At 47.5% G+C, this 26,522-nt stretch overlaps 1 protein-coding gene across 7 annotated transcripts in view; it reads left to right on the plus strand.

Moving 5' to 3' along the window:
* Window positions 1-26,522, plus strand: part of LOC123745054 (uncharacterized) — a 249,725-nt gene that overhangs the window by 36,073 nt on the left and 187,130 nt on the right. For 4 of the 7 annotated variants that reach the window (XM_069306281.1, XM_069306280.1, XM_069306282.1 and 1 more), the window contains exon 2: window positions 20,837-21,734. The exons of the other annotated variants lie outside the window; for them this stretch is intronic. In XM_069306281.1, coding sequence (XP_069162382.1) covers window positions 21,665-21,734 — 70 coding nt within the window. In that variant the 5' untranslated portion in view covers window positions 20,837-21,664. The remainder of the gene's footprint in view (window positions 1-20,836; window positions 21,735-26,522) is intronic. 7 annotated transcript variants of the gene reach the window in all.

Genomic DNA, 26,522 nt, shown 5'->3' on the forward strand with positions numbered 1-26,522 from the left:
TTCTGTAATTCAATTTGTTTAATGACTGAACTTAGAGAGTATCTTGTTACATTTATATGATCCATCTATCTTTCATTGCGTATATAGCGTATATTCATATATAGCGTAGACTATATATCCACTATATATACTGGATATATATTCACTACTACTACTAGAGTAGTAGTGCAGTCTGTATTGAACTTGCAAACTGGAGGAGAGAGTAATATGCTAATCTTAAGATTATTCATTCCTGGCCCGTCCATACCTGGCCCGTCCACACACCTGGCCCGCTTACACCTGGCCCGCTTACACCTGGCCTGTCCACACCTGGCCCGTCCATATGTGGCCTTGGTTATCTAGCACACACTTACATAACGCCACGGGAAACCCCTGCGATAAGGGAGTCCAGCGTGGGTTAGCGAGTGGGATGGATAAGCGGGTTTAGTGCACTAAGTGTGTGTGTGTGTGTGTGTGTGTGTGTGTGAAAGATAATATTTATATTTCCTTATGTACATGTGATAAAGCATAAGAGGCCATTAGACTAGGTCATTAGAACTAGTCGATTATCTGAGGTAAAAACACACACATCACTTATTCTGTAACTACACTTGGGTAATTCAGTCTGTCTCCTGTCAGTCAGTCTGTCTCTCTCTCTCTCCCCTCCCCTCTAGCTCTCCAAGGCCTGATAATAAGTTAAGAAAGATCACAGGTCCTAGCAAGTGAAATTAATTTGCAATTGTAACAGCCTGCTGAACCTAGGTGTACGGTAGCGCCAGACCCAGATTATACAGGTAAATAATAAAGGTAGACTCTCGCTGCGATAGTAGAGGTAAACCTGTCTCTAGTTTACGTGTTGGGGGTCCGTTTGTGGTTCACCTTTTCCAGTTGGGCACAGGCGCCCTACGAAGTGTTGCTGGTGGCCGCCGCTTGTGCTGTTCACATCCTGTGTTTGACCTTTCCTTTCCTACTGGGGGTTCCTACATACTCTTTCCTACTGTCCCACACGTGTCCTGGTGGTGTCCTGGTGGTGTCCTGGTGGTGTCCTGGTGGTGTCCTGGTGGTGTCCTGGTGGTGTCCTGGTGGTGCCCTGGTGGTGTCCTGGTGGTGCCCTGGTGGTGTCCTGGTGGTGTCCTGGTGGTGCCCTGGTGGTGTCCTGGTGGTGTCCTGGTGGTGTCCTGGTGGTGCCCTGGTGGTGTCCTGGTGGCCTTTCTCTTGGTGTCCCAGACGAAGGCGTTGACGTCTCGCCATTAGCTTCTGTAACGCGTTGATAGATTACTTCCGTCTGGGCCGTCCATGTCTGATGGGCGTCGGAGCAAAATGACACCTGTGCCTCACATGTGGCCCCCCCCCCGCCACGCTTGTAACACCTGACCTGCTTGATCCGACACTTGACACCACACTTGCGACACCCGACTTGCAAGATCTAGCCTGTGACACCTCTAACTTAAAGATATTCTGTTTTAAGCTCAAATACAGGGAAATATAGTTGATAGTTCATAGTATAGCTTTCATAGTTCGAGCGGCCCTTGAATGTGAGATGTTGGAACCGCCGTATTCCAGTTGATTCTTGTGCTGTCTTTAGTCTCTCCTCTTCTCCCTCTCCGTTTTCTTCCGACGGTCTCTGACCAGGCCTCTTGGTTAGTGATCCGGTCAACCAGGCTGTTGGACGTGGCTGCTCGCAGCCTGACGTATGAATCACAGCCTGGTTGATCAGGTATCCCTTGGAGGTGTTTGTCAAGTTAGCTTTTTGAACACCGTGATAGGCAGGTCAGTTATGCCATATTTATATATAGTGGGAGTGTGTTGATCAGTCTTGGGCCCTTGGTGTTGGTAGTTCTCTCTGGGTGTCTATATGGCATCTCTGCTTTTCAACGGGGGAATTAATAATAAAATAAATAATTTATTCACACGAAGGTACAATGGGTTGGTGAGATTACATAAGATTGATATCTGTACATTTTTGAGTACACACACTACCCCCGCAAGCACAATTAGGTGAGCACAATTAGGCGAGTACAATTAGGTGAGCGCGCACACACACACACACACACACACACACACACACACACACACACACACACACACACACACACACACACAGGGGGCCTCGTAGCCTGGTGGATAGCGCGCAGGACTCGTAATTCTGTGGCGCGGGTTCGATTCCCGCACGAGGCAGAAACAAATGGGCAAAGTTTCTTTCACCCTAAGTGCCCCTGTTACCTAGCAGTAAATAGGTACCTGGGAGTTAGTCAGCTGTCACGGGCTGCTTCCTGGTGTGTGTGTGTGTGTATGGTGTGGAAAAAAAAATAGTTAGTAAACAGTTGATTGACAGTTGAGAGGCGGGCCGAAAGAGCAAAGCTCAACCCCCCGCAAAAACACAACTAGTAAACACAACTAGTAAACACAACTAGTAAACACAACTAGTAAACACAACTAGTAAACACAACTAGTAAACACAACTAGTAGTAAACACACACATAATAAGAAACAATAAACTCAGTGACCTCTGAATGTCTCGAATCCAGACAGACCGCTAGAGGTGCATGCGAACTCACCCCCCCTCTCTTTATTTTTTGTTGATCAATGTTTCCCCACAGACGTGGCCATACATGTGTACCTGCTGACCCATATATACACACACTTATCTCACCTACATCAACAGAGCTGGAGATCTAGCCTCCTGGTAGTGCAACGGGTTATAGAGTACTCGGTAAGGTTATGGTGGGTTATTGACTACTCAGTAATGGTCATGGTGGGTTATTGAGTACTCAGTAATGGTTATGGTGGGTTATTGACTACTCAGTAATGGTCATGGTGGGTTATTGAGTATTCAGTAATGGTTATGGTGGGTTATTGACTACTCAGTAATGGTCATGGTTGGTTATTGAGTACTCAGTAAGGTTATGGTGGGTTATTGACTACTCAGTAATGGTCATGGTGGGTTATTGAGTACTCAGTAAGGTTATGGTGGGTTATTGAGTACTCAGAAATGGTCATGGTGGGTTATTGAGTACTCAGTAAGGTTATGGTGGGTTATTGACTACTCAGTAATGGTTATGGTGGGTTATTGACTACTCAGTAATGGTTATGGTGGGTTATTGACTACTGAGTAATGGTTATGGTGGGTTATTGACTACTCAGTAAGGTTATGGTGGGTTATTGAGTACTCAGTAAGGTTATGGTGGGTTATTGACTACTGAGTAATGGTTATGGTGGGTTATTGACTACTCAGTAATGGTCACGGTGGGTTATTGACTACTCAGTAATGGTTATGGTGGGTTATTGAGTACTCAGTAAGGTTATGGTGGGTTATTGACTACTGAGTAATGGTTATGGTGGGTTATTGACTACTGAGTAATGGTTATGGTGGGTTATTGACTACTGAGTAATGGTTATGGTGGGTTATTGACTACTGAGTAATGGTTATGGTGGGTTATTGACTACTGAGTAATGGTTATGGTGGGTTATTGACTACTCAGTAATGGTCACGGTGGGTTATTGAGTACTCAGTAACCCACTAAAACAATGAACGTCCGCAAGACTAATTCATTTCCTTGCTTTAGACGACTAATGGTTCGAATGTTGGGAATTGTGAAGCCGACGTATAGTAGATATGGTTGGAAATATATGTAGATAAGTACACACTTGCTCTCCCCAACCCTTCATTGTATTATACAATGACGCAGGAGATGAGCCACAATAACGTGGCTTATGTTGACCAGACCACACACTAGAAGGTGAAGGGACGACGACGTTTCGGTTCGTCCTGGACCATTCTCAAGTCGCCCTGGACCATTCTCAATCGACTTGAGTATGGTCCAGGACGGACCGAAACGTCGTCGTCCCTTGACCTTCTAGTGTGTGGTCTGGTCATCATTATACAATGACACTCGGAATGTTCCTCACTTGATAAAAGTGAACCCAGTTTTCACCAGAACCTTTAAAACAGTATAGATTAGATTACAGTACAGATTAGTAAAACAGATTAGAATGCTTAAGACTCCCGAAGAACCTGCCAAATGTGTGTGTATCAGAGAAGATCCCAGGGTCCTCTCACAGCGCCTACTGGTCGGAGATCCTCGTGAGGTTAATATGAGGTTATATGCTTCAGTCTACAGTTCAGACCTATTGTCTTGTGTATGAGCCTCTGTCCTGTGTGACAGTGAATACCAGCATTATCCTCACTCTAATAAGACCTAAATGAATTCCTCAGATTAGGTAAATTTGTAATTAGTGTCAATAAAGATGTTAATAACAATAATAATAAGGGCGGGTCGAGGGCCACCAGTGAGGGTGGGGTTCTTAGATGCCAGGGAGGGAGGGAGTGAGGGAGAGAGAGAGGGAGAGACCCCCAACATACAGACTGTGGTGTTTGTGTGTTGGGGCTGAGCTTGGTCTCCAGTGCTCACGCCTCTGTGGCATGTTGAGACACGTTCTGGGTTGTGCAGGGTAAGACCCAGTAGTCCTTAAGTGTGTGTGTGTGTGTGGACTTGTAAGTCCAAACAAGTGCGCTTGTTTGTTCCTCTCTCGTATTGTGGTGTTTGGTACGCTGCTCTCTCTCTCTCTCTCTCTCTCTCTCTCTCTCTCTCTCTCTCTCTCTCTCTCTCTCTCCCCTTCTCCCTCTCCCCTTCTCCCTCTCCCCTTCTCCCTCTCCCCTTCTCCCTCTCCCCTTCTCCCTCTCTATGCCACTCCCACTCCCTGCCAGGTGTGTAATCCCTGCATGGGAAAATTACCCTCACCACCACCACTGGCTCACTTCATTATGCAGGCAAGCAGTTGGACTCACTATGAATGTGCATGAGCGAGGCATTACAGCCACAAGGGACCAGAGGCACCACTCACAGCGTTCAAATATTTCTCATCTGTGAGGAGACGAAAAAAGTGAAACCATATATATATCTGAAGCAGTATAAGACTGGCAGATTTAACGTCGCCGAAAGTCTTCAGTGGAAACTCAGACGCCAATACGATGGGTTCCAGCGCCGTCGCAGGAACTGTCAGAACGAGGTTGAAGACAATGAAGTGTCTAGAGATTAGTGTTCCAATTAATTGGGGATATCGTGATGCCTGGTGTGTGGGCGTGGAATGGGTGGGAGTAAGGTGGGTTGTGGGGCTAGGTGGGTTGTGGAATGGGGGCGAGGTGGGTTGTGGGTTATGGGTGAATGCCTATTTTATGACATTCTATTATGGTGGGGTGGCTGCAGTGTTGTAGCTCACGTTTAAGTTTAACTCAGGTTCAAGTAGCTACGTTTAAGTAGCTCGCCGCTACTTAAACGTAGCGTTATTATTAAATGTTAATAATAAATGTTAAATTGTCAGTTGTTACCAGTTGGCTTGTGGCTATTGACTAGCAGAAGAGAACCTGGCTGCCTCCTGGCTGTGACCACTAGAGTGTGTGACCACTAGAGTGTGTGACCACTAGAGTGTGTGACCACTAGAGTGTGTGACCACTAGAGTGTGTGACCACTAGAGTGTGTGACCACCTGTGTGTGTGACCACCTGAGTGTGTGACCACCTGAGTGTGTGACCACCTGAGTGTTGAGTGGGACGTATTCACAACACAACAGTACTCGCTGTACAGCCCCTGTAAGAGGTACAATAACCATCTCTAAAGGCGCTTGGCGTTAGTTTGCTGGCAATGTAATGAAAATCTAAATAATATACCTTATCTTTTATCAACTAAGGTTAAAACTGGGTTCGTTATCCGATGCTGGCCCGTGGGGGGCTCTTCTCTATCTGTATGCAAACAAATATAATGTTAGGACCTATCCTAACTCGACTTAATCTATCCTAACCTAATTTAACCTAACCTGATTAGGATAGGTTAATCTATCCTAATGACGTCTCTCTCGCTAGCAGGAACCGACGTCACTGCTGCCTTCCCAGGACATCGGTCATCACCGGGAAAACACTAGGAAAATTCCGCGATTTGTCCTCCTACAAAGAACGTCGCTTTTCGCTCGTATGCGTTACTTAAAGGCAAAAATTGTCGTACTAGAAAATGGAAGCGGCTGGCAAAAGTGACGTACTGTCCCGTTTTCTGTTGTGGGTCCTCTGGTAAGGTTAATTATGGGCACGTTAGTACGACAATTTCTTGACGTTGGGAAACCTTAGGAGGACGGGCTGGGTGGAGGAGAAGCTCTGAAGCTCGCAAATTGTTTGATAAATGTAAACAAAGCCGCCATGATTAAGGAAAGATGTAGAGGTTTCGCAAGTGGTTGCGTAAATAATTAGGAGGGAGGGAGGGACCTGGCCCAGCCTCCAGACACTACTCTCTCTCCAAGGAATACCGTGTTGACTCCGTCTTATTTACTTGTCTTGACCCCTGTGTGTGTGTTGGAAACTGGGCTATCTTTAGGGGTAACTGATATAACTCATTGTGCAGGCGAGGGGAGACTGAGGGTTACAACAGTGGGTGGCCCGCTCTCCCACCTGGTAAAGTCTAACATAAATAAGTGTACACACACACACCACACCACACACACACACTAAGGGGAGGGGGTAAGGGGAGACATGATCACAACCTACAAAATCCTCAGAGGAATCGACCGGGTAAACAAGGATAAACTATTCAACACTGGTGGGACGCGAACAAGGGGACACAGGTGGAAACTGAGTACCCACATGAGCCACAGAGACGTTAGAAGGAACTTTTTCAGTGTCAGAGTAGTTAACGGATGGAATGCACTAGGCAGTGATGTGGTGGAGGCTGACTCCATACACAGTTTCAAGTGTAGATATGATAGAGCCCAATAGGCTCAGGAACCTGTACACCAGTTGATTGAGAGTTGAGAGGCGGGACCAAAGAGCCAGAGCTCAACCCCCCGCAAGCACAAATAGGTGAGTACACTGCAAGTGTTAGACTATACAACGGAGCTAGGCTGATAACACACGAGGGCTAGGCTGATAGCACACGAGGGCTAGGCTGATAGCACACGAGGGCTAGGCTGATAGCACACGAGGGCTAGGCTGAAAACACACGAGGGCTAGGCTGAAAACACACGAGGGCTAGGCTGAAAGCACACGAGGGCTAGGCTGAAAGCACACGAGGGCTAGGCTGAAAGCACACGAGGGCTAGGCTGAAAGCAGACGAGGGCTAGGCTGAAAGCAGACGAGGGCTAGGCTGAAAGCAGACGAGGGCTAGGCTGAAAGCAGACGAGGGCTAGGCTGAAAGCAGACGAGGGCTAGGCTGAAAGCAGACGAGGGCTAGGCTGAAAGCAGACGAGGGCTAGGCTGAAAGCACACGAGGGCTAGGCTGAAAGCACACGAGGGCTAGGCTGAAAGCACACGAGGGCTAGGCTGAAAGCACACGAGGGCTAGGCTGAAAGCACACGAGGGCTAGGCTGAAAGCACACGAGGGCTAGGCTGAAAGCACACGAGGGCTAGGCTGAAAGCACACGAGGGCTAGGCTGAAAGCACACGAGGGCTAGGCTGAAAGCACACGAGGGCTAGGCTGATAGCACACGAGGGCTAGGCTGATAGCACACGAGGGGTAGGATCATAGCACACGTTTCTATGCATACCGTATACGCTCTTGTATTCCCTCTAATTCAGAGATCTCTCCTGCTTTGAAAGAGGAAGTGAGTACCGAGCAATACTCATGACGGGACAGCACCAGTGATTTAAACTGTATTAGCATTGCTGTGGGGTCTCTGGATTTGAACGTTCTCACAATCCATCCTGTTATTTTCCTGGCCGCCGCCGCTATATTTGCTCGGTTATGTTCACTAAATGTCAGGTCGTCAATATCATAGTTCCCAAATCTTTTACATGTTGCTTTCCTTCTATGAGCAGGTCTGATTGTGTTCTGTACCTTGTGTTTCGTTTAAGTTCCTCCTTTCCACTATACCTCAGTACCTGGAACTTATCACCGTTAAACATCATGATATTTTCAGTTGCCCAATCTAATACTTTATTCATATCTGCTTGTAGTTTTTCAGTGTTTTCTACTGAAGACACAAAATTTTCATGCTGATTTTTATATCTGCAAAAGATGAGACGAAGCTGTGACTAGTATTTTTGTCTATATCAGAGATAAGAATGAGAAATAGCAGCGGTGCAAAAACTGTGCCCTGGGGTACAGAGCTTTTCACTTCACTTGGGCTTGATCTTACTTGAATGACCGTTACTCTCTGCATTCTATTAGAGAGAAAGTTGATAATCCAACGCCCCCACTTCACTCGTTATTCCTACTGATCTCATCTTATGGGTTATCACTCCATGGTCACATTTGTCGAATGCCTTTGCAAAGTCTGTGTATACAACATCTGCATTTTGCTTTCCCTCTCATGCTTCTGTGATTGTCATAGTGGTTGATTAACAGTGACAGACACGATCTTCCCGCTCTTAATCCATGTTGTCATAGGTTGTGAAGTTCATTATTTTCCATAAAACTGGAAATTTGATTCCTAATCACTCTTTCAAAAGTGAAAATGACAGAATATTGGAGTCATTTTTTATTACTCAATATGTCAGCTCTTCAAGCAATTGGAAATCCAAATCACAAAATGTATATTAATAATGTCATATTATCAACCGTGAGTATCATTAAATCAATACAAGAGTGTATAATTACACATAGAAATCACAATAGCGTGATACATCAAATGAGCAAATCCACAAGGGCCGTGACGTAGGTTCGAACCCTCGTCACGGCCCTCGTGGCTTTGTTCATATGACCAACAAGCTCTGAGATGTTAGGTGCATATAAGTAGTTCTTTACTTTGTAAATCCCTTATATAACTTAGGGGTAGTAACTCTTTTCTCTCTCTCTCTCTCTCTCTCTCTCTCTCTCTCTCTCTCTCTCTCTCTCTCTCTCTCTCTCTCTCTCTCTCTCTCTCTCTCTCTCTCTCTCTCTCATTTCTTCTTTCTTTCACTCCTTCCATGTTTCATATACTTCCCACCCTCTCTTCTCTTCCTTTGCTTCCTTTATTACTTCCTCTCGCCAATCCCCCTTTCGCCTTTTATCAGGATTATTCCGCCGTCTTTACTCCACTTGTCCGGCCGAGGTGATCTTCGCCGACTTGGAAGCTGTAATAAATCCAGTTAAGGTGCTGCTGAGTCTCTGGCGGTGACCTCGTTACTGAGGCGCAAGTGAGGTGAGGCGCCACCTTTGGAGGGGGAGCTTGTGCTTTTGGTGCCTTTCCTCTCCGTCTCGGGCCATCTTCGGCAGGTGCGATGGTTCGTGTTCGTTCGTTGTCTTCTCCGTCTTGGACCATCTTCAGCAAGTACGACGGTCCGTGTCAGTTGTCCACTCCGTCTAGGACCATCTTCAGCAAGGACGATGTCCATAACAAGGCATTTGCAAATCACATCATTTAGCCAAGTTGTAACTGGAGGTTTCAGCGCCTGAGGGGACAGTACATGGAGATCCAGAACCGCTTGTCTGAGACCTCATCGAGAGACTACAAAGGATGAGCCCCCTTGGAAGTCGCCATTTTGTACTTGTCTGATCTTGGAAGAATTGTAAATAATATCAGACTTAGTATCTGGCACTGGCCTTCCAGTGCCAGACTGTGGCCGGCCAGTGCCAGACTGTGGCCGGCCAGTGCCAGGCTGTGGCCCTTCCAGTGCCAGGCTGTGGCCCTTCCAGTGCCAGGCTGTGGCCCTTCCAGTGCCAGGCTGTGGCCTTCCAGTGCCAGGCTGACCTCCTGAAATTATAGTGCTCGGTGACTATTGGCCCGAAAGCACCAATATGTTGTCATGGACCATTTGTAACTTAGATTATATAGAGTTCGGAAATAAACTGATCTGAAAGCCAAACTTAAACATTCCTAGGCCTTGTATAACACATTTGTGTTATATGCGGTCTAAGATAGCGTGTATCAGGCCTAAGATTGCCATCAGAGGTCAGGTTAGGTTCTATATTTATATGTTGTGTTCCCTGTATCCCAATTTCAGCAATAGAACAGTCAACTTTCTGGTGGTCCATCACTACATTTTGGTACTTCCACTCAAAAGGTTACTGTGAAAGTACCATCCATTTGGTTGTAACACTGTAAAAGTGTTTGAGTTAGTTTATTTAAAATATATATAGAGTACATGAGTCACAGACAAGGATCTGAGAGGCGCCAGTTGTCTGCCTGAGATCTCACACCTCAAAGCGTTAATGACCCCAAGTGACCTGAGGTCAGATCATGCGAATTTCACCTTGCTTCTGATAATCTCTTAGTTGTAGTCTGGTAGCCTTCAAACATGCCGACGTTTAAGGAGTGGCTTGGTAGTGCCGGAGGCTATCTATTTGTGGGCGGAGTTAGCTACTAGGTTCCCCAATATAAACTCGGAGAGCTATCAAGCATGGAGCATTAACGAGACAGAACAGCACACGAGCCAGCAGAGCAGGGAGGCTGTCGGCCGGCAGGGGCGAGACAGTCTCTGTCAAGCTACAGACCCCCCCCCCCCCTCTATCCAGCTATAGGCAGAGACACTCGGTGAGTGAACATTAAGGTGACTTGGTCGTGTTTACATATGTTGTGTGATGATCAGGGGCAGTCAAGTTGTAGGGTTCTCGAATTCTTGGATGATGACTCACTTTGCATATTAAACTGGAACATTTTAATTGAATTGCTAAATTATGATACTTCATGTGAAATATAATTATGAATTTATTATTTAAATTGTGTTTAACTTTGTTCCCTAGAGCTTTGAGTTGAGGATTTGAGAAAGCCTCGGTGGTTACTAGATTCAAGATATTAATGAGTACTTGTTTGGAGTCGATACATGGTACAGAGGGAACATACTAATAATGAACTCATGATTACATCCTTTGAGAATTTTGTGATACAGACAAGTTCCATTCCTTGTCTTGTATGTAATGATCATGAATGGATGGTGGCAGCATTTCGTCTTCTACTATCTACTCTTCTACTTCTACTAACTACTCTTCTACATCTACCTATCTATTCCTCTCCCTCCACCCCTCTCTAAACTCTCACTTTCAGCTAATGACCCTCCTCGCTCCTCCCACCTCCCTACCTCTTACCCCAAACCCTCACTAATTACTTCACTATTCATTTCTTTCCTTTCGTTTTCTCTTATACGTTTGTGGCAATGATTATGTATTCTAGAGTTCTCTCTAGAGTTTCGGGTAACTGATCAAGTGACGGCGCCTTGTAGTCTTAGCACCTAGGTAGTCGAATACCTAGGTTACAAGGTGTTGAACCAGAGAGGTTGCCTTAGGAACTCTGGGAGTGCTCTAGAATAGTTAGCTAACTGGGGACGGGATAACGGACTAGAGAGAGCTGTTTCCCCCGGCCTCGTTAGTTAACTGGGGGGTGGAATAATGGACAAGATAGAGCTATTTCCCCCACCCCCCGTTACAATGATGGCAGCGGTGTTGAACAATGTTGTAGGTAGTTGGTGTTCTTTTAACATTGTTCAGTCCCACGTGTCTTTTTGCCGCTCAGGCGCTATCAGGGAGATCTTGACAGGTGTTTTTACTTTCGCGATTTAGCGAGTTTTTTTCAGGCTAGGAGATAGTGATTCTCTAGTGTTGTGGTTTAGTGATTTTGTGAGTTTTGTGGTATTCAGGGAATGTTCACCAGAACTTGCGTGTGTAGTGATTTATGTTAGTAATAAGATTTGGCGATTTGGGAACTTAGCGGTGTTGGTAGTGCAGGTCAGCTGAGTGTGACAGGTGACCTCGCATGTCCCACGGGGACACCCAGCCACCGCTGGTCTCCAGGTCAGTGGGGAGTGGCAGGTGTAGTTTTTAAATAGTTTAAGTAGTGGTTCTGCTCAGATTATTGCGATCGACTGTTTTACTCCATTTGAACGCAATAACCCGAGGTGTACTGGTATTGTACAGCATGCTAGGGGGAGCCTTAGTATGTCAGTAGACTTCACGTTGGGGACGCTCGACGTTAGATAGTCTGGTCACAGGGGTGGCAACAGTTTGGGGTTGTTGACCGGCGGAGATGCTAGGGAGACACTCTGGGTCACGTAGGTGGCTGTAGGTTAAGGGTGGGAGTAACGTTTAATTATGTACTTAAGATTAGGAACGGTACAGTTAAGTTAGGCTAGTGTTTTGTCTATTAGTGTTGATTTTTTTTTTTGTGACTAGTTAAAAGTAGTGATGACCTTATTCTCTCTTCTCTAACTTTCCTCTGTTACTGTCTTATGTTCCACCAAGTCAGTATCATTCAGTGTTAATTGGATTATTAAAATTGAAGTGTAGTTGTTGCCAGGAGGAGAGCGGTATGATAGGACTGTGTAACCCTATACAAACTACAGGGTCACACAAACATCTTGGGAACACGTATTGTCGCCTTTCTGTTCATTTCACAGGTGGGAGCCAGAAGAGAGGAGAGACGCACATACAGAAGAGGGAGACGGCTGCCTTATACCACACTCACGGCTGTTCCTCACCACCACGACGACCAGCCCCTACCTGGATGTCAGGGCCACCACCACCACCACCACCACCCCAGGGGACCCCAAGATGTAGCCCTCTCGGTCGGTCAACATTGGTCTACCCAGTGGACCCCAGGACGGACGGACCCCAGTGGACCCCAGGTCGTTCTGCAGACGACCCCAGACGACCCAGTAAAGATGGAAGAGGAGCAACAACGACTCCAGTCTGTCCCACCAACATCGGTCTACCCAGTGGACCCCAGGACGGACAGACCCCAATGGACCCCAGGTCGCTTGTCAAAGACCCATGGGAGGAGGAAGAGAGAAGAAAGAAGAGAGAAGAAAGAAGAGAGAAGAAAGAAGAGAGAAGAAAGAAGAGAGAAGAAGGAAGAGAAAAAAAAAAAAAGAAGAGAGAAGAAAGAAGAAGATAAGACAAGCTGAGACACGATACCTAGTGTCCCTTGCTGGTGTCAGCATCATTGCATGGAGCGTAATTGCAAGACAGGATCGTTTGCCTTGACTGGCCGCCCCTCCTGCAAGCATGTTGCTCTGTTGAGTGATTCATCCTGTGTCGTGTGGACTTGATGTGGCTGTCAGAAGTAGCTCTCTGAAGGAGGCGTGCTGGAGCAACAGGGAGGAAGAAGAGTAGGATGGGATTTCTACTGTTGGCAACTATATGAAGGTCTCGAAACTTGTAGTCCCTATAGCTGTGAAGAACCCCAATATACGTCTCTCATGGTGACTGACGTAGGGCCAATTACAGATCAGCTGGGACAACCGAATTCCACGGTCCTGTGCGCAGTTCAAGTAGTAACGGCTTTCGGGTTGACCAAGTGTTGTTGTGCGTTAACGACGGAGAAGCGACGGAGGCAGTTGTGTTGAAGAAATGTGGTACAGGATTATCTACAAGACCAAGCAGTGACGTCGCCCAGCCAGAGACAATGGACGTCTGTCTATATATTTCATTTTTTAGAGTAGGATGATGTATATTTGTTTAGCTAGGATGTATTTTTTTTTTTCGTTAATAAAGTTGTTGCACACAGCTAGCTTGCTTTAGCAGTGTTGCAAAAACTTTATTTCGGGGAGAAGGGGAGATGTAACACTGTAAAAGTGTTTGAGTTAGTTTATTTAAAATATATATAGAGTACATGAGTCACAGACAAGGATCTGAGAGGCGCCAGTTGTCTGCCTGAGATCTCACACCTCAAAGCGTTAATGACCCCAAGTGACCTGAGGTCAGATCATGCGAATTTCACCTTGCTTCTGATAATCTCTTAGTTGTAGTCTGGTAGCCTTCAAACATGCCGACGTTTAAGGAGTGGCTTGGTAGTGCCGGAGGCTATCTATTTGTGGGCGGAGTTAGCTACTAGGTTCCCCAATATAAACTCGGAGAGCTATCAAGCATGGAGCATTAACGAGACAGAACAGCACACGAGCCAGCAGAGCAGGGAGGCTGTCGGCCGGCAGGGGCGAGACAGTCTCTGTCAAGCTACAGACCCCCCCCCCCTCTATCCAGCTATAGGCAGAGACACTCGGTGAGTGAACATTAAGGTGACTTGGTCGTGTTTACATATGTTGTGTGATGATCAGGGGCAGTCAAGTTGTAGGGTTCTCGAATTCTTGGATGATGACTCACTTTGCATATTAAACTGGAACATTTTAATTGAATTGCTAAATTATGATACTTCATGTGAAATATAATTATGAATTTATTATTTAAATTGTGTTTAACTTTGTTCCCTAGAGCTTTGAGTTGAGGATTTGAGAAAGCCTCGGTGGTTACTAGATTCAAGATATTAATGAGTACTTGTTTGGAGTCGATACATGGTACAGAGGGAACATACTAATAATGAACTCATGATTACATCCTTTGAGAATTTTGTGATACAGACAAGTTCCATTCCTTGTCTTGTATGTAATGATCATGAATGGATGGTGGCAGCATTTCGTCTTCTACTATCTACTCTTCTACTTCTACTAACTACTCTTCTACATCTACCTATCTATTCCTCTCCCTCCACCCCTCTCTAAACTCTCACTTTCAGCTAATGACCCTCCTCGCTCCTCCCACCTCCCTACCTCTTACCCCAAACCCTCACTAATTACTTCACTATTCATTTCTTTCCTTTCGTTTTCTCTTATACGTTTGTGGCAATGATTATGTATTCTAGAGTTCTCTCTAGAGTTTCGGGTAACTGATCAAGTGACGGCGCCTTGTAGTCTTAGCACCTAGGTAGTCGAATACCTAGGTTACAAGGTGTTGAACCAGAGAGGTTGCCTTAGGAACTCTGGGAGTGCTCTAGAATAGTTAGCTAACTGGGGACGGGATAACGGACTAGAGAGAGCTGTTTCCCCCGGCCTCGTTAGTTAACTGGGGGGTGGAATAATGGACAAGATAGAGCTATTTCCCCCACCCCCCGTTACATGGTACTTAGCATCGTTACGTAACGATGTACCTCCTACGCGTTACTTGACGGCATTCAAGTATGCAAATTCACTGCTGTTAACTACGTTGGTGCTGAACTTTAGGTCCGTACTGGTGTGAGATAATGATTTTATTAATGATTTCCGGCGCACTGCTATCGCTCAAGGGGTTCCTGTGGGGCCAGGAGGGAGAATATTCTCCCTTCTGGCCCCACAGGAACCCCTTGGCACGTGTATTAATACACGTGCCTTAATAAGGCACGTATTAATACACGTGCCTTAATTACGGCTAGAAAGCTAGAAAGGCGGGATCCAAGAGTCAATGCTCGATCCTGCAAGCACATATAGGTGAGTACATATAGGTGAGTACACACACACACACACACACACACACACACACACACACACACACACACACACACACACACACACACACACACACACGCGCGCGCGCGCATACACACGCACGCACACAGTATTCCAGATAACCGCTGGCTCTTATTACCTGTCCCTAGGGAACGCGTGATGGAGATAGTTGGAGCCTGGGAAGTAGCAGGAACTCCTGGGAGAAGTAGCTACTGTGAGCGGGAAAAGTAGCTACTGTGAGCGGGAAAAGTAGCTACTGTGAGCGGGAGAAGTAGCTACTGTGAGCAGGAGAAGTAGCTACTGTGAGCGGGGGATGTAGCTACTAGGAGCGGGAGAACTTGGGGGCTCACAGTAGCTACTGTGAGCGGGAGAAGTAGCTACTGTGAGCAGGAGAAGTAGCTACTGTGAGCGGGGGATGTAGCTACTAGGAGCGGGAGAACTTGGGGGCTCACAGTAGCTACTGTGAGCGGGAGAAGTAGCTACTATGAGCGGGAGAACCTGGGACTCTCAGTAGCTACTCAGTAGCTACTGTGAGCGGGAGAAGTAGCTACTGTGACCCCCAGGGGAGGGAGCGCTGGGAGGCAGACAGGTCACTATTAAAAAAAATATAATTACAAGAGAATGATAATTTTAATAATTTGAATAATTCAAACAATAATAATTCAATTATAAAAATCTTAAATAAAATTTCCAGTAAGATAAAGAACGATGAAGCCACTAGCGATAAAAACAATTGTTAATTGTACTGGCAGAAAAAAAATTATATGCAAGGACAAAAAAAAAAAAATAAATTTTAGTAAATAAAAGTGTTGCGTGTATGTAAGATACTTTATAGTGCTTTCCAATAAGAGAGAGAATATCAACACTTTGATCTAGTTCTTCATAGTCGAGTATATATATATATATATATATATATATATATATATATATATATATATATATATATATATATATATATATATGCGAACAAGCCTGAATGGTCCCCAGGACAATATGCAACTGAAAACTCACACCCCAGAAGTGACTCGAACCCACACTCCCAGAAGCAACGCAACTGGTATGTACAAGACGCCTTAATCCACTTGACCATCACGACCGGACATAATGAGGTGATAGCCGAGGCTATTTGAACCACCCCACCGCCGGCACTCGGATAGTAATCTTGGGCATAGCATTTTACCAAATCACCTCATTCTTTGGGGCACACGTGAGGAACACAAATGCGAACAAGCCTGAATGGTCCCCAGGACAATATGCAACTGAAAACTCACACCCCAGAAGTGACTCGAACCCATACTCCCAGAAGCAACGCAACTGGTATGTACAAGACGCCTTAATCCACTTGACCATCACGACCGGACATAATGAGGTGATAGCCGAGGCTAGTTTTCAGTTGCATATTGTCCTGGGGACCATTCAGGCTTGTTCGCATTTGTGTTCCTCACGTGTGCCCCAAAGAATGAGGTGATTTGGTAAAATGCTATGCCCAAGATTACTATCCGAGTGCCGGCGGTGGGGTGGTTCAAATAGCCTCGGCTATCACCTCATTATGTCCGGTCGTGATGGTCAAGTGGATTAAGGCGTCTTGTACATACCAGTTGCGTTGCTTCTGGGAGTATGGGTTCGAGTCACTTCTGGGGTGTGAGTTTTCAGTTGATATATATATATATATATATATATATATATATATATATATATATATATATATATATATATATATATATATATATATATATATATATATATACGCACACTTTCTCCACGTAATATAAAGTCTAAGGACCTCTTGAAAGCGTCTGACTGTTTCCTAAATTCATCCAAGATCTTGACAGGAAATGGACTTGAGAGAGATGTGGTTCCTGCTCTTTGTAAGCGCCGGAGGAACGCTTGACGAGGCGCTCTTTACTTACAGTGAAGTCAGTGCTACAGTGAAGTCAGCGCTACAGTGAAGTCAGTATTACTAGAACTACAGTGATACCAGAGTTACAATGGAGCTGGCGTTATGGTTCCACCCCCTCTCTGGGGGATGGCTACACTATGGGGGTGGCCACACTATGGGAATGGCCGTGTTGGAAGTGGCTCTTGGCACTATGGGGGGGGAGGAGGGGAGCTGGGGTAAACCCGGGCACTCCGGCTTAAGTTAGACCCCAGCATACAACGTAACTTACGACACACTTACGACACTCATACGTGGTGATGGCCGCGAACGAGATATCTGATTCGTTGTAATTCAGACGCTGTCTATACACGCTGTCTCCTGCGGCCTGCATGGTGATTGTGGTGGTGCTGGTGGTGATTGTGGTGGTGCTGGTGGCGATGGTGGTGGTGCTGGTGATTGTGGTAGTTATAATGTAGCATACTATGAAGGTGTACTGTACTTCGTAATTGGTGTCACGGTGTGAAAGGTTTGTGGGGTAGGGAAGGGTAGGGAGGGTGCCAGATGATACGTGGGGAGGGGGGTAGAGGAGCGAGGGAGGGGTAAGAGAGAGTAGGTAAGAGGGAGGAGACGACCTCCATCTATATCATTTTAAAAATAACTTTTCCCACGCCTTCTATACCCACCACTCTGCTGTGTCTCCTCCTCCCTCTTCCTTCCCCTCTTCCTTCCCCTCTTCCTCCTCCTCCTCTACTCCACTATTGCGCGTGTTACCGCCCCTTTACGACGCGCACGCACGCCGGCACGGGTCTTCCGCTTGAACAGCGGCCAGAGGCTTCATCAATTACTGAAACACAGTCCCTTTATATACACAGGCTCACATGGGCCCTCTGTGTGATGGACTGGTGCCAGGGTGGGTGGGTGTGTGTGTGTGTGTGTGTGTGTGTGTGTGTGTGTGTGTGTGTGTGTGTGTGTGTGTGTGTGTGTGTGTGTGTGCGCGTGCTTGCGACTTTGCGTGCTTACCTGTCAGTGATTAAGGGGGAGTGAGGACTAAGCCGGTTGTGCCCCACCCACTCCTCTTGTTGTACCTGATGAGTTATAATTCAACTATTTTGGCCTTTGAGTTCTTGGTCAAATCTGCCTTTAAAGACAGGTACTCATCCATACTCATCACCACCACCACTACCAGCATCACCACCACCCATCATCACCACTGTCGTCACCATCACATCCACTCCCACCATCAGCACCATTACCATCACCATTACCTACCTTACAGAGTAACACACCTGACTCTTAAGATAAGCGATCACACACATTCAATTGCAGGGCAAAGGAGAGCATGATGCTTGACTTGGGGGGGCAGACGAGGTTGATTTAGAGGGGGGGTAAGGTTGCTTAGTTTGGAGCGGAGGGAGGCGAAGCTGATTGAAGGGAAAGGAGATAGAAAGGGAAGGGAATAATAAAGGTAACTTTTTAAGACACGGACACGATATTCCTGCCGCCTATGGCAGCAAGATTATAATCTAAGAATCTGATTAAGGTAATAGGCTCTGAAGGTCTTCCCGTCTCCTGCGCTGCTCTGACATCGCCCTTGCCTCCCACAGGTATTAATACCTGTCCATTTATATTAACTTCCTCGCCCACAGCTGCCACAAGGGAGGAAGGGAGAGGTAATGGTGTTAACACACTTCTCTTACTAAGTCTCTTGTCAGACTTAGTTAGTGCTCATTTTCAGTTGCCGAAATGCAGTGAACAATCCCCATGTTTCCTTTTTCGTCTTATGTTTACAAAATGGCAGATCTGCAAAGTGTTCGTTTCGGTGGCTTCGTCACGGAATTTAAGTCCTGTTAGGAATGAGAGAGAATTTTAATAACTGTAAAATATCTGAATTAAGTAGCCTGTTCAGACTGTTCTGAACGCAGTGCTGAACCTTCCACTAACCGCTGCTCTGAGCTGCTGTCCTCTGCTCTCAGCTGCTCTCCTCTGCTCTCCGCTGCTCTCCGCTGCTCTCCTCTGCTCTCCGCTGCTCTCAGCTGCTCTCCTCTGCTCTCCGCTGCTCTCCGCTGCTCTCGTCTGCATTGTTTTATTAAAATGCTTTGCAGAGTCCTGTACTACTTACTGTACCATAGGCTGACATGTTGGTCCAATATCCTGAAATGAATCTCCATTGTGTTTCTGTACATATGTTTTGGTAAATGGCAGTGCTACATAGCCTTCCCGGTTTGGTGCCTTCTTTTGATAATTGGTAAATGCCATCATACCCCGCCTTACCTTGTACCGTTTCCTTATTCCATTGTTTTAAATACCGGATTACTTTTATTGTCCCCTATGTTGTAGTGGGGATCTTGAGGGTTGTGTTGGGGCTGAGGGGATGGGGTGAGGGGAGAGATGGGTGAGTGGGGGTTGCGTTAGGAGGGGGAGGGTGATGACGTAGGGTGAGAGGAGGGGGGGGGTGGGATAGGCATGGGAGATATGGGGGGAGATGCTGGCGATAGTGACGTCACTTGGCGCCCTTCTGTGAAACGCACTCAAAATATACCAGGTGCAGGAGTGTGAGTGAGTGTGTGTGTGAGCGGCGTGTGTACACACACACACACACACACACACACACACACACACACACACACACACACACACACACACACACACACACTAAGCTGGCTTTTGATTGTACTCTGGTCTCCTTATTGTTATTCAGACCTTAGAGCGTTGTCCTGCGTCCACACACAGCCGGTGAGAGCCGGTGGCTGAGCGGACAGCATGCTTCACGCGTGATCCTGTGGTCCTGGGGTTCGATTCCGGGTGCCGGCGAGAAACATTGGGCAGTTTCTTTCACCCTAATGCTTCTGTTACCTAGCAGTAAATAGGTACCTGGGAGTTAGTCCAGGGTGAAAGAAACTCTGCCCATTGTTTCTCGCCGGCGCCCGGGATCGAAACCGGGACCACAGGATCACGCGTCCAGTGTTGTCTCCGCTCAGCCACCGGCTCCCTCGATTGCTTGGCTGATTGTGTGTGCATACACCTAGGTGGTGTTACAATATGAGAGCTACGCTCGTGGTGTCCCGTCTTCCCAGTACTCTTAGTCGTATAACGCTTTGAAACTACTCACGGTTGTGGCCTCCTCCACCACCTCACCTAGCTTCTTATAACCGTCTACCACTCTGCTTGCGCGCGGAGACCATTTGGTCACCACTTGGTCCGGGAGACATCTCCCGTCACGCAGGGTGCAGTTGCGCCTCCACAGATCTCCAGTATCATCTTTTGATACTGGTAATGGCTCGAAAGGGCCACCACTTACGGGCTATTCATGCCCGTGCCACCTCTTGGGTGGCTTAATCTTCATCAATCAATCTGCGTGCGCGCGCGCGTGCACACACATACACACTGTGTATGTCTATTTAACACAAGGGGCACACGCACTAGGGGATACAGGTGGAAACTGAGTGCCCAAATGAGCCACAGAGATATTAGAAAGAACTTTTTTAGTGTCAGAGTGGTTGACAAATGGAATGCATTAGGAAGTGATGTGGTGGAGGCTGACTCCATACACAGTTTCAAGTGTAGATATGATAGAGCCCAATAGGCTCAGGAACCTGTACACCTGTTGATTGACGGTTGAGAGGCGGGACCAAAGAGCCAGAGCTCAACCCCGCGAGCACAATTAGGTGAGTACTGTGTGTGTGTGTGTGTGTGTGTGTGTGTGTGTGTGTGTGTGTGTGTAAGTGTAACATGATTTCGTCCTCTCGCATCTAGGACAAGTCTGTCAGATAGTGAAGTGTTAATTTAAGTCTCTAACAGCGTTATAACTTCTTAACCCGTACTTATTTTCTTCAGGATAAACATTTACATATAAAGAAAAGACACTGTGATAAAGAAACAATGTATCGTGCACAGATATCCGCTTCGTGAGCGAGTGTCGCCCAGTTCGTGTACACAACCTCCTTCAGCGACCACAGCGAAACCAATTGGTGCATAGATATCGCCTCGTTAAGAGGACCGGATGACAGCCATATCATCGGTGTCTTGAGGGGCCAGCAGTGTGACACTGTCAAGTGCTTCGAGGACCAGTATCTTGAACCAGTAGTGTGATACTGCCTTCATAAGGACCCAGGGCTCGTTTCCTCGACTCAAATGGATTCTGAATTCTACCTTTATGGGTTATAAGCTCGTGTCTAAAGAATATTGACTGTCTTCAGATGACTGATCTGAGTTGACTGACCATCAACCATTTTGTACAACAGATCTCGACACGTTCCATGACAAAGAAAAGTCAACAGATTACATATTTGTGTTGAGAGATTTGGGCAAGACAGTAGTAGTGTGGCCTTTATAAGGGCGGGAACCCGAGTGAGTGTTTCCTTACCGGATAGGACTGGGAAGGATCACTTGTGTGTGTGCCTCTGGAAGCCAAGTTCAACTGTGGATTTTGATCCGAGAATCTATTACCTATTTAACATGTCCCCTGACTTCAGCTTCGACCCGTGACGCTGCAGTCCTCTTCAGGGAGAGCCTCTGAAGGGGAAACAGAAGCTGACTGAGACACAGGAGTTTAATCCTTTCTTAGGCAGCTGTTCCTCAAGGCTCCAGGACCTGAAGACTGAAGGTCCTGAAGATTGCAGGACCTGAAGACTGAAGCTCTTGAAGACTCGGGGCTCAGCAACCATGCTGGAGATACTACACGCAAGGCGGCGGGCATATTCTGACTTTGGAGTATATGCTGATCCCGACAATGGTAAGTATAACGTCCGTGTATAGTGTATGTGTGTGTGTCTTGAAGGTGAAGATTATACTAACCCTTATGGTGAGTATGTTATCATGCTTCTCCAAAATGAACCCGATGGTGAGTATGCTGCGTTCATAATGCTTATGCCGTCTCTCAATTGTTTGATTTATATTAATCTGATCTATAGATCAATCAGATCAATTGTCTGATCTATTACGATCAGTGTACAGTTTGTTGTTTTGTCTTGTATCCTAAGGGCCCGGGTTCGATTCCCGGCGGAAACAAATGGGCAGAGTTACTTTCACCCAGATTCCCCTGTTCACCTAGCAGTACATGGGAGTTAGGCAGCTGCTAGGCGATGCTTCCTGGGGATGTGAGAGTGCGCGCGTATGTTATAGAAATATATATATATGTAGTAGACATAATAGAGGAAAAATAGACTGGTTTAAAAGGCTAATAGCTCGATTCTGCAGATACAAATAGTAAATGCACACAATCATGTTCCACCTTCTTTGCTTCACAACCCAGATGAGCCACAGAGACGTCAGAAAGAACTTTTTTAGTGTCAGAGTGGTTGACAAATGAAATCCATTAGGAAGTGATGTGGTGGAGGCTGACTCCATACACAGTTTCAAGTGTAGATATGATAGAGCCCAGTAGGCTCAGGAATCTGTACACCAGTTGATGGACAGTTGAGAGGCGGGACCAAAGAGATAAAGCTCAACCCCCGCAAGCACAATTAGGTGAGTACACAGTGATGTGTTGAAGGAAGTGATGTGGTGGAGGCAGACTCCATACTCAGTTTCAAGTGTAGATAATGTACACCTGTTGATTGACGGTTGAGAGACGGGACCAAAGAGCCGAAACTCATCCCCCCGGAAGCACAACTAGGTGAGTACACACACACACACACACACACACACACACACACACACACACACACACACACACACACACACACAGAGTGCTAGGGAGACGGGACACCACGAGCGTAGCTCTCATCCTGTAACTACACTTAGGTAATTACACACACACACACACACACACACACACACACACACACACACACACACACACACACACACACACACGACCCGGAGTTAGTCCAATGCTTCAGACGTAACCCCCATTCATATCAGTTGCCTCCTACAATGTTCCCACAGTGTATGAATGTGTGTGTAAAGTCAACTCTGGTACAGTCAAGCATGCATCAGAGGCAGAGGCAGGAACCAGAAAATAATAACTCATAAAAGTTACTAAATGGTATACATAATATAGAAAGCCTCATTGCAAGAAAGTTAACACCACTAGCATTTCTGGAGTCGTGGCTGGATCCATCAAATAGCAATCTTCCCCCTTTGGCACAGCACGTTATCTTGACTCTACAATGGCACTCAATGAAGACTCGAGAGGCCAACAAGATGCCATACAACCCCCCCCCTACCCCCCCCCCCCCTCTCTCTCTCTCTCTCTCTCTCTCTCTCTCTCTCTCTCTCTCTCTCTCTCTCTCACTCTCTCTCACTCTCAGAAGTCACGTGACTTCAGATCATGCTACGATTGGCAGATCGAAGCAGTACTTGGCCAGTATCACAAAAATCTATTGAAAATATTTTCCTCTTGTTTGAAAACAAAACTAAACAGCAAATTGCCAATTAGGCTTCGTGGGGGGACAGTCCGTCCATTTCCGGCCGCTGACAACTGCCAGTTCTGAACCTCAGCATAACAATCCAATCAAAATTATTATAATTCTTGTGCTGGTCCTTTCTGAGCGTGGACCGTCCATCACCCGAGATGGACATCGTGACCCAGATTGTGGGAAGAGGGAGGGGAGGGAGGCAGGGCTTTGGGGTAGGGTGGACTTTGGGGTAGGGAGGGCTTTGGGGTAGGGAGGAAGGGAGGGCTTTGGGGTAAGGAGGGAGGGAGGGCTTTGGGGTAAGGAGGGAGGGAGGGCTTTGGGGTAAGGAGGGAGGGAGGGCTTTGGGGTAGGGAGGGAGGGAGGGGTTTGGGGTAGGGAGGGAGGGAGGGGTTTGGGGTAGGGAGGGAGGGCTTTGGGGTAAGGAGGGAGGGAGGGAGGGAGGGGTTTGGGGTAGGGAGGGTAGTTTTCGTGGATGAAGTCAGGAGGGTTGAAAACTAGAGGGAGGGTTCTTGGAGGGAATATGAATGATTTAAATGAATGAGGGAAGGTTCTTGGAGGAAGCAAATATGGCATAAAGTGAAGGGGGGAGGAGGGAAGAAGGTTTTTGAAGGGAGGAAGAATGATTTGAGAAAGGTAATGGGTCAGAGGTAGGAGAGGAGAGTCAGAGACGAAATGTAATAAAGGAAGGAGATATAAAAGATTGGCACAAGGAGAGGAGGAAGGCGGGATGGTTTAGAAGAAAGGGAATGTGAGAAGGAATGAGGTGATAAAGATATGTCAGGGAGATGGAGAACGCTTATGAGAGACAAAGAGAGGAAGAGGGCGGGGAGAGGAGATTAGTGGGGAGAGAGGGAGAGAGAGAGAGAGAGAGAGAGAGAGGGAGGGAGAGGGAGAGGAGAATCAATGTTTTCACCGGTAGTGTAGTGACGCCCCTGGCCAGGACGGGTCCACTTTGCTGCCTACGCCCTCCCACGCCCCCCTCACACTGAGCTCTCCCACGCCCCCCCCCTCACACTGAGCTCTCCCACGCCCCCCCCCTCACACTGAGCTCTTCCACGCCCCCCTCACACTGAGCCCTCCCACGCCCCCCCCCCCCTCACACTGAGCCCTCCCACGCCCCCCCTTACACTGAGCCCTCCCACGCCCCCCTCCTTTCACTGAGCCCTCCCACGCCCCCCTCCTTACACTGAGCCCTCCCACGCCCCCCCTTTACACTGAGCCCTCCCACGCCCCCCCCTTTACACTGAGCCCTCCCACGCCCCCCTCCTTACACTGAGCCCTCCCACGCCCCCCCCTTTACACTGAGCCCTCCCACGCCCCCCCCTTTACACTGAGCCCTCCCACGCCCCCCCCCCTTTACACTGAGCCCTCCCACGCCCCCCCCTTCCTCACACTGAGCCCTCCCACGCCCCCCCTTCCTCACACTGAGCCCTCCCACGCCCCCCCCCTCACACTGAGCCCTCCCACGCCCCCCCTTACACTGAGCCCTCCCACGCCCCCCTTCCTTACACTGAGCCCTCCCACGCCCCCCCTTCCTCACACTGAGCCCTCCCACGCCCCCCCTTCCTCACACTGAGCCCTCCCACGCCCCCCCTTCCTCACACTGAGCCCTCCCACGCCCCCCCTTCCTCACACTGAGCCCTCCCACGCCCCCCTCACACTGACCCCTCCCACCCCCCGAGAGGAAAAGGGGGTAATAGTTAACAAATCTCTAAGAAAGAGAGCAATCAATAAAGATAAGTTATATTTTAACACTCATTCTGTCTTCTGACCTGAGGGGAGGGCTGAGGGCTGAGTCTTCTGACCTGAGGGGAGGGCTGAGGGCTGAGTCTTCTGACCTGAGGGGAGGGCTGAGGGCTGAGTCTTCTGACCTGAGGGCAGGGCTGAGGGCTGAGTCTTCTGACCTGAGGGCAGGGCTGAGGGCTGAGTCTTCTGACCTGAGGGCAGGGCTGAGGGCTGAGTCTTCTGACCTGAGGGCAGGGCTGAGGGCTGAGTCTTCTGACCTGAAGGCAGGGCTGAGGGCTGAGTCTTCTGACCTGAGGGGAGGGCTGAGGGATCTCTCTCTCTGCGCCAAGTCTCTATATCTTGTAAGAGATAGCATCTTAGGAGATGCTAAGATGCTCTCCTCATCTTAGATGAGGAGAGCATCTTAGGTCCGTCCTCCGGAGTGTGGCGTCTGCTCGTCCTCTGTAATTCCAGTTTGGTCCTTTGGTGCAGTGTATTCACCTGTTTGTACTCGCCTATTTTGTGCCCTGCAGGATCGAGCCTCGGCTCTTGGATCCCGCCTTTCTAGCCGCCCGTTGTTTCATGCAACAAGGTATTTACCTGGTATTCAAAACTCGGATGTTGGGGATGATGTATGGGACACGCTGGGTGCTGGGACACGCCCTGTCCTGAGTCTGGCTCACTCAGCATACCTGCCGTCCTTCATGGTTTAAATGTTCCTGTGACAGGTGCTGTAGCTCCTGGCCCCGCTTAATGGGACGTCACCGGCTGGTTAATAACTGGTATTAGACGCGCACTTGTAGAGATGCCAGAGGAGGTTCTCGTGTGTGTGTGTGTGTGTGTGTGTGTGTGTGTGTGTGTGTGTGTGTGTGTGTGCGTGTGCGTGTGCGTGTGTGTGTGTGTGTGTGTTTGGACCCCATCTGGTTGGAAGGTCAGGGGGCCAGATTCACGAAGCAGTTACGCAAGTTTTTACGAACGTGTACATCTTTCCTCAATCTTTTGACGGCTTTGGTTACATTCATTAAAAAGTTTACAAGCATGAAAACTTCCCAATCAACTGTTGTTATTGTTATAAACAGCCTCCTGGTGCTTCGGAGCTCATTAACTGTTTAATAATTGTAAACAAAGCCGTCAAAGATTGAGAAAAGATGTAAAGGTTCGTAAGTGCTTACGTAACTGCTTCGTGAATCTGGCCCCAGGTGAGTAAACCTTTTGAGAAGTGTGAAGTGTACGAATCAAGTGCAGATTGCAGGCGATGAGGCACAATAACGTTGCTAAAGTATGTAACAATCGACTTGTGAATGGTCCAGGACGGACCGAAACGTCGTCGTCCCTTCACCTTCTAGTGTCACAATCGACTTGTGAATGGTCCACGACGGACCGAAACGTCGTCGTCCCTTCACCTTCTAGTGTGTGGTCTGGTCAACAAGTGCAGA

Source organism: Procambarus clarkii, chromosome 57, assembly GCF_040958095.1.
Source record: "Procambarus clarkii isolate CNS0578487 chromosome 57, FALCON_Pclarkii_2.0, whole genome shotgun sequence".
NCBI lineage: Eukaryota > Metazoa > Arthropoda > Malacostraca > Decapoda > Cambaridae > Procambarus > Procambarus clarkii.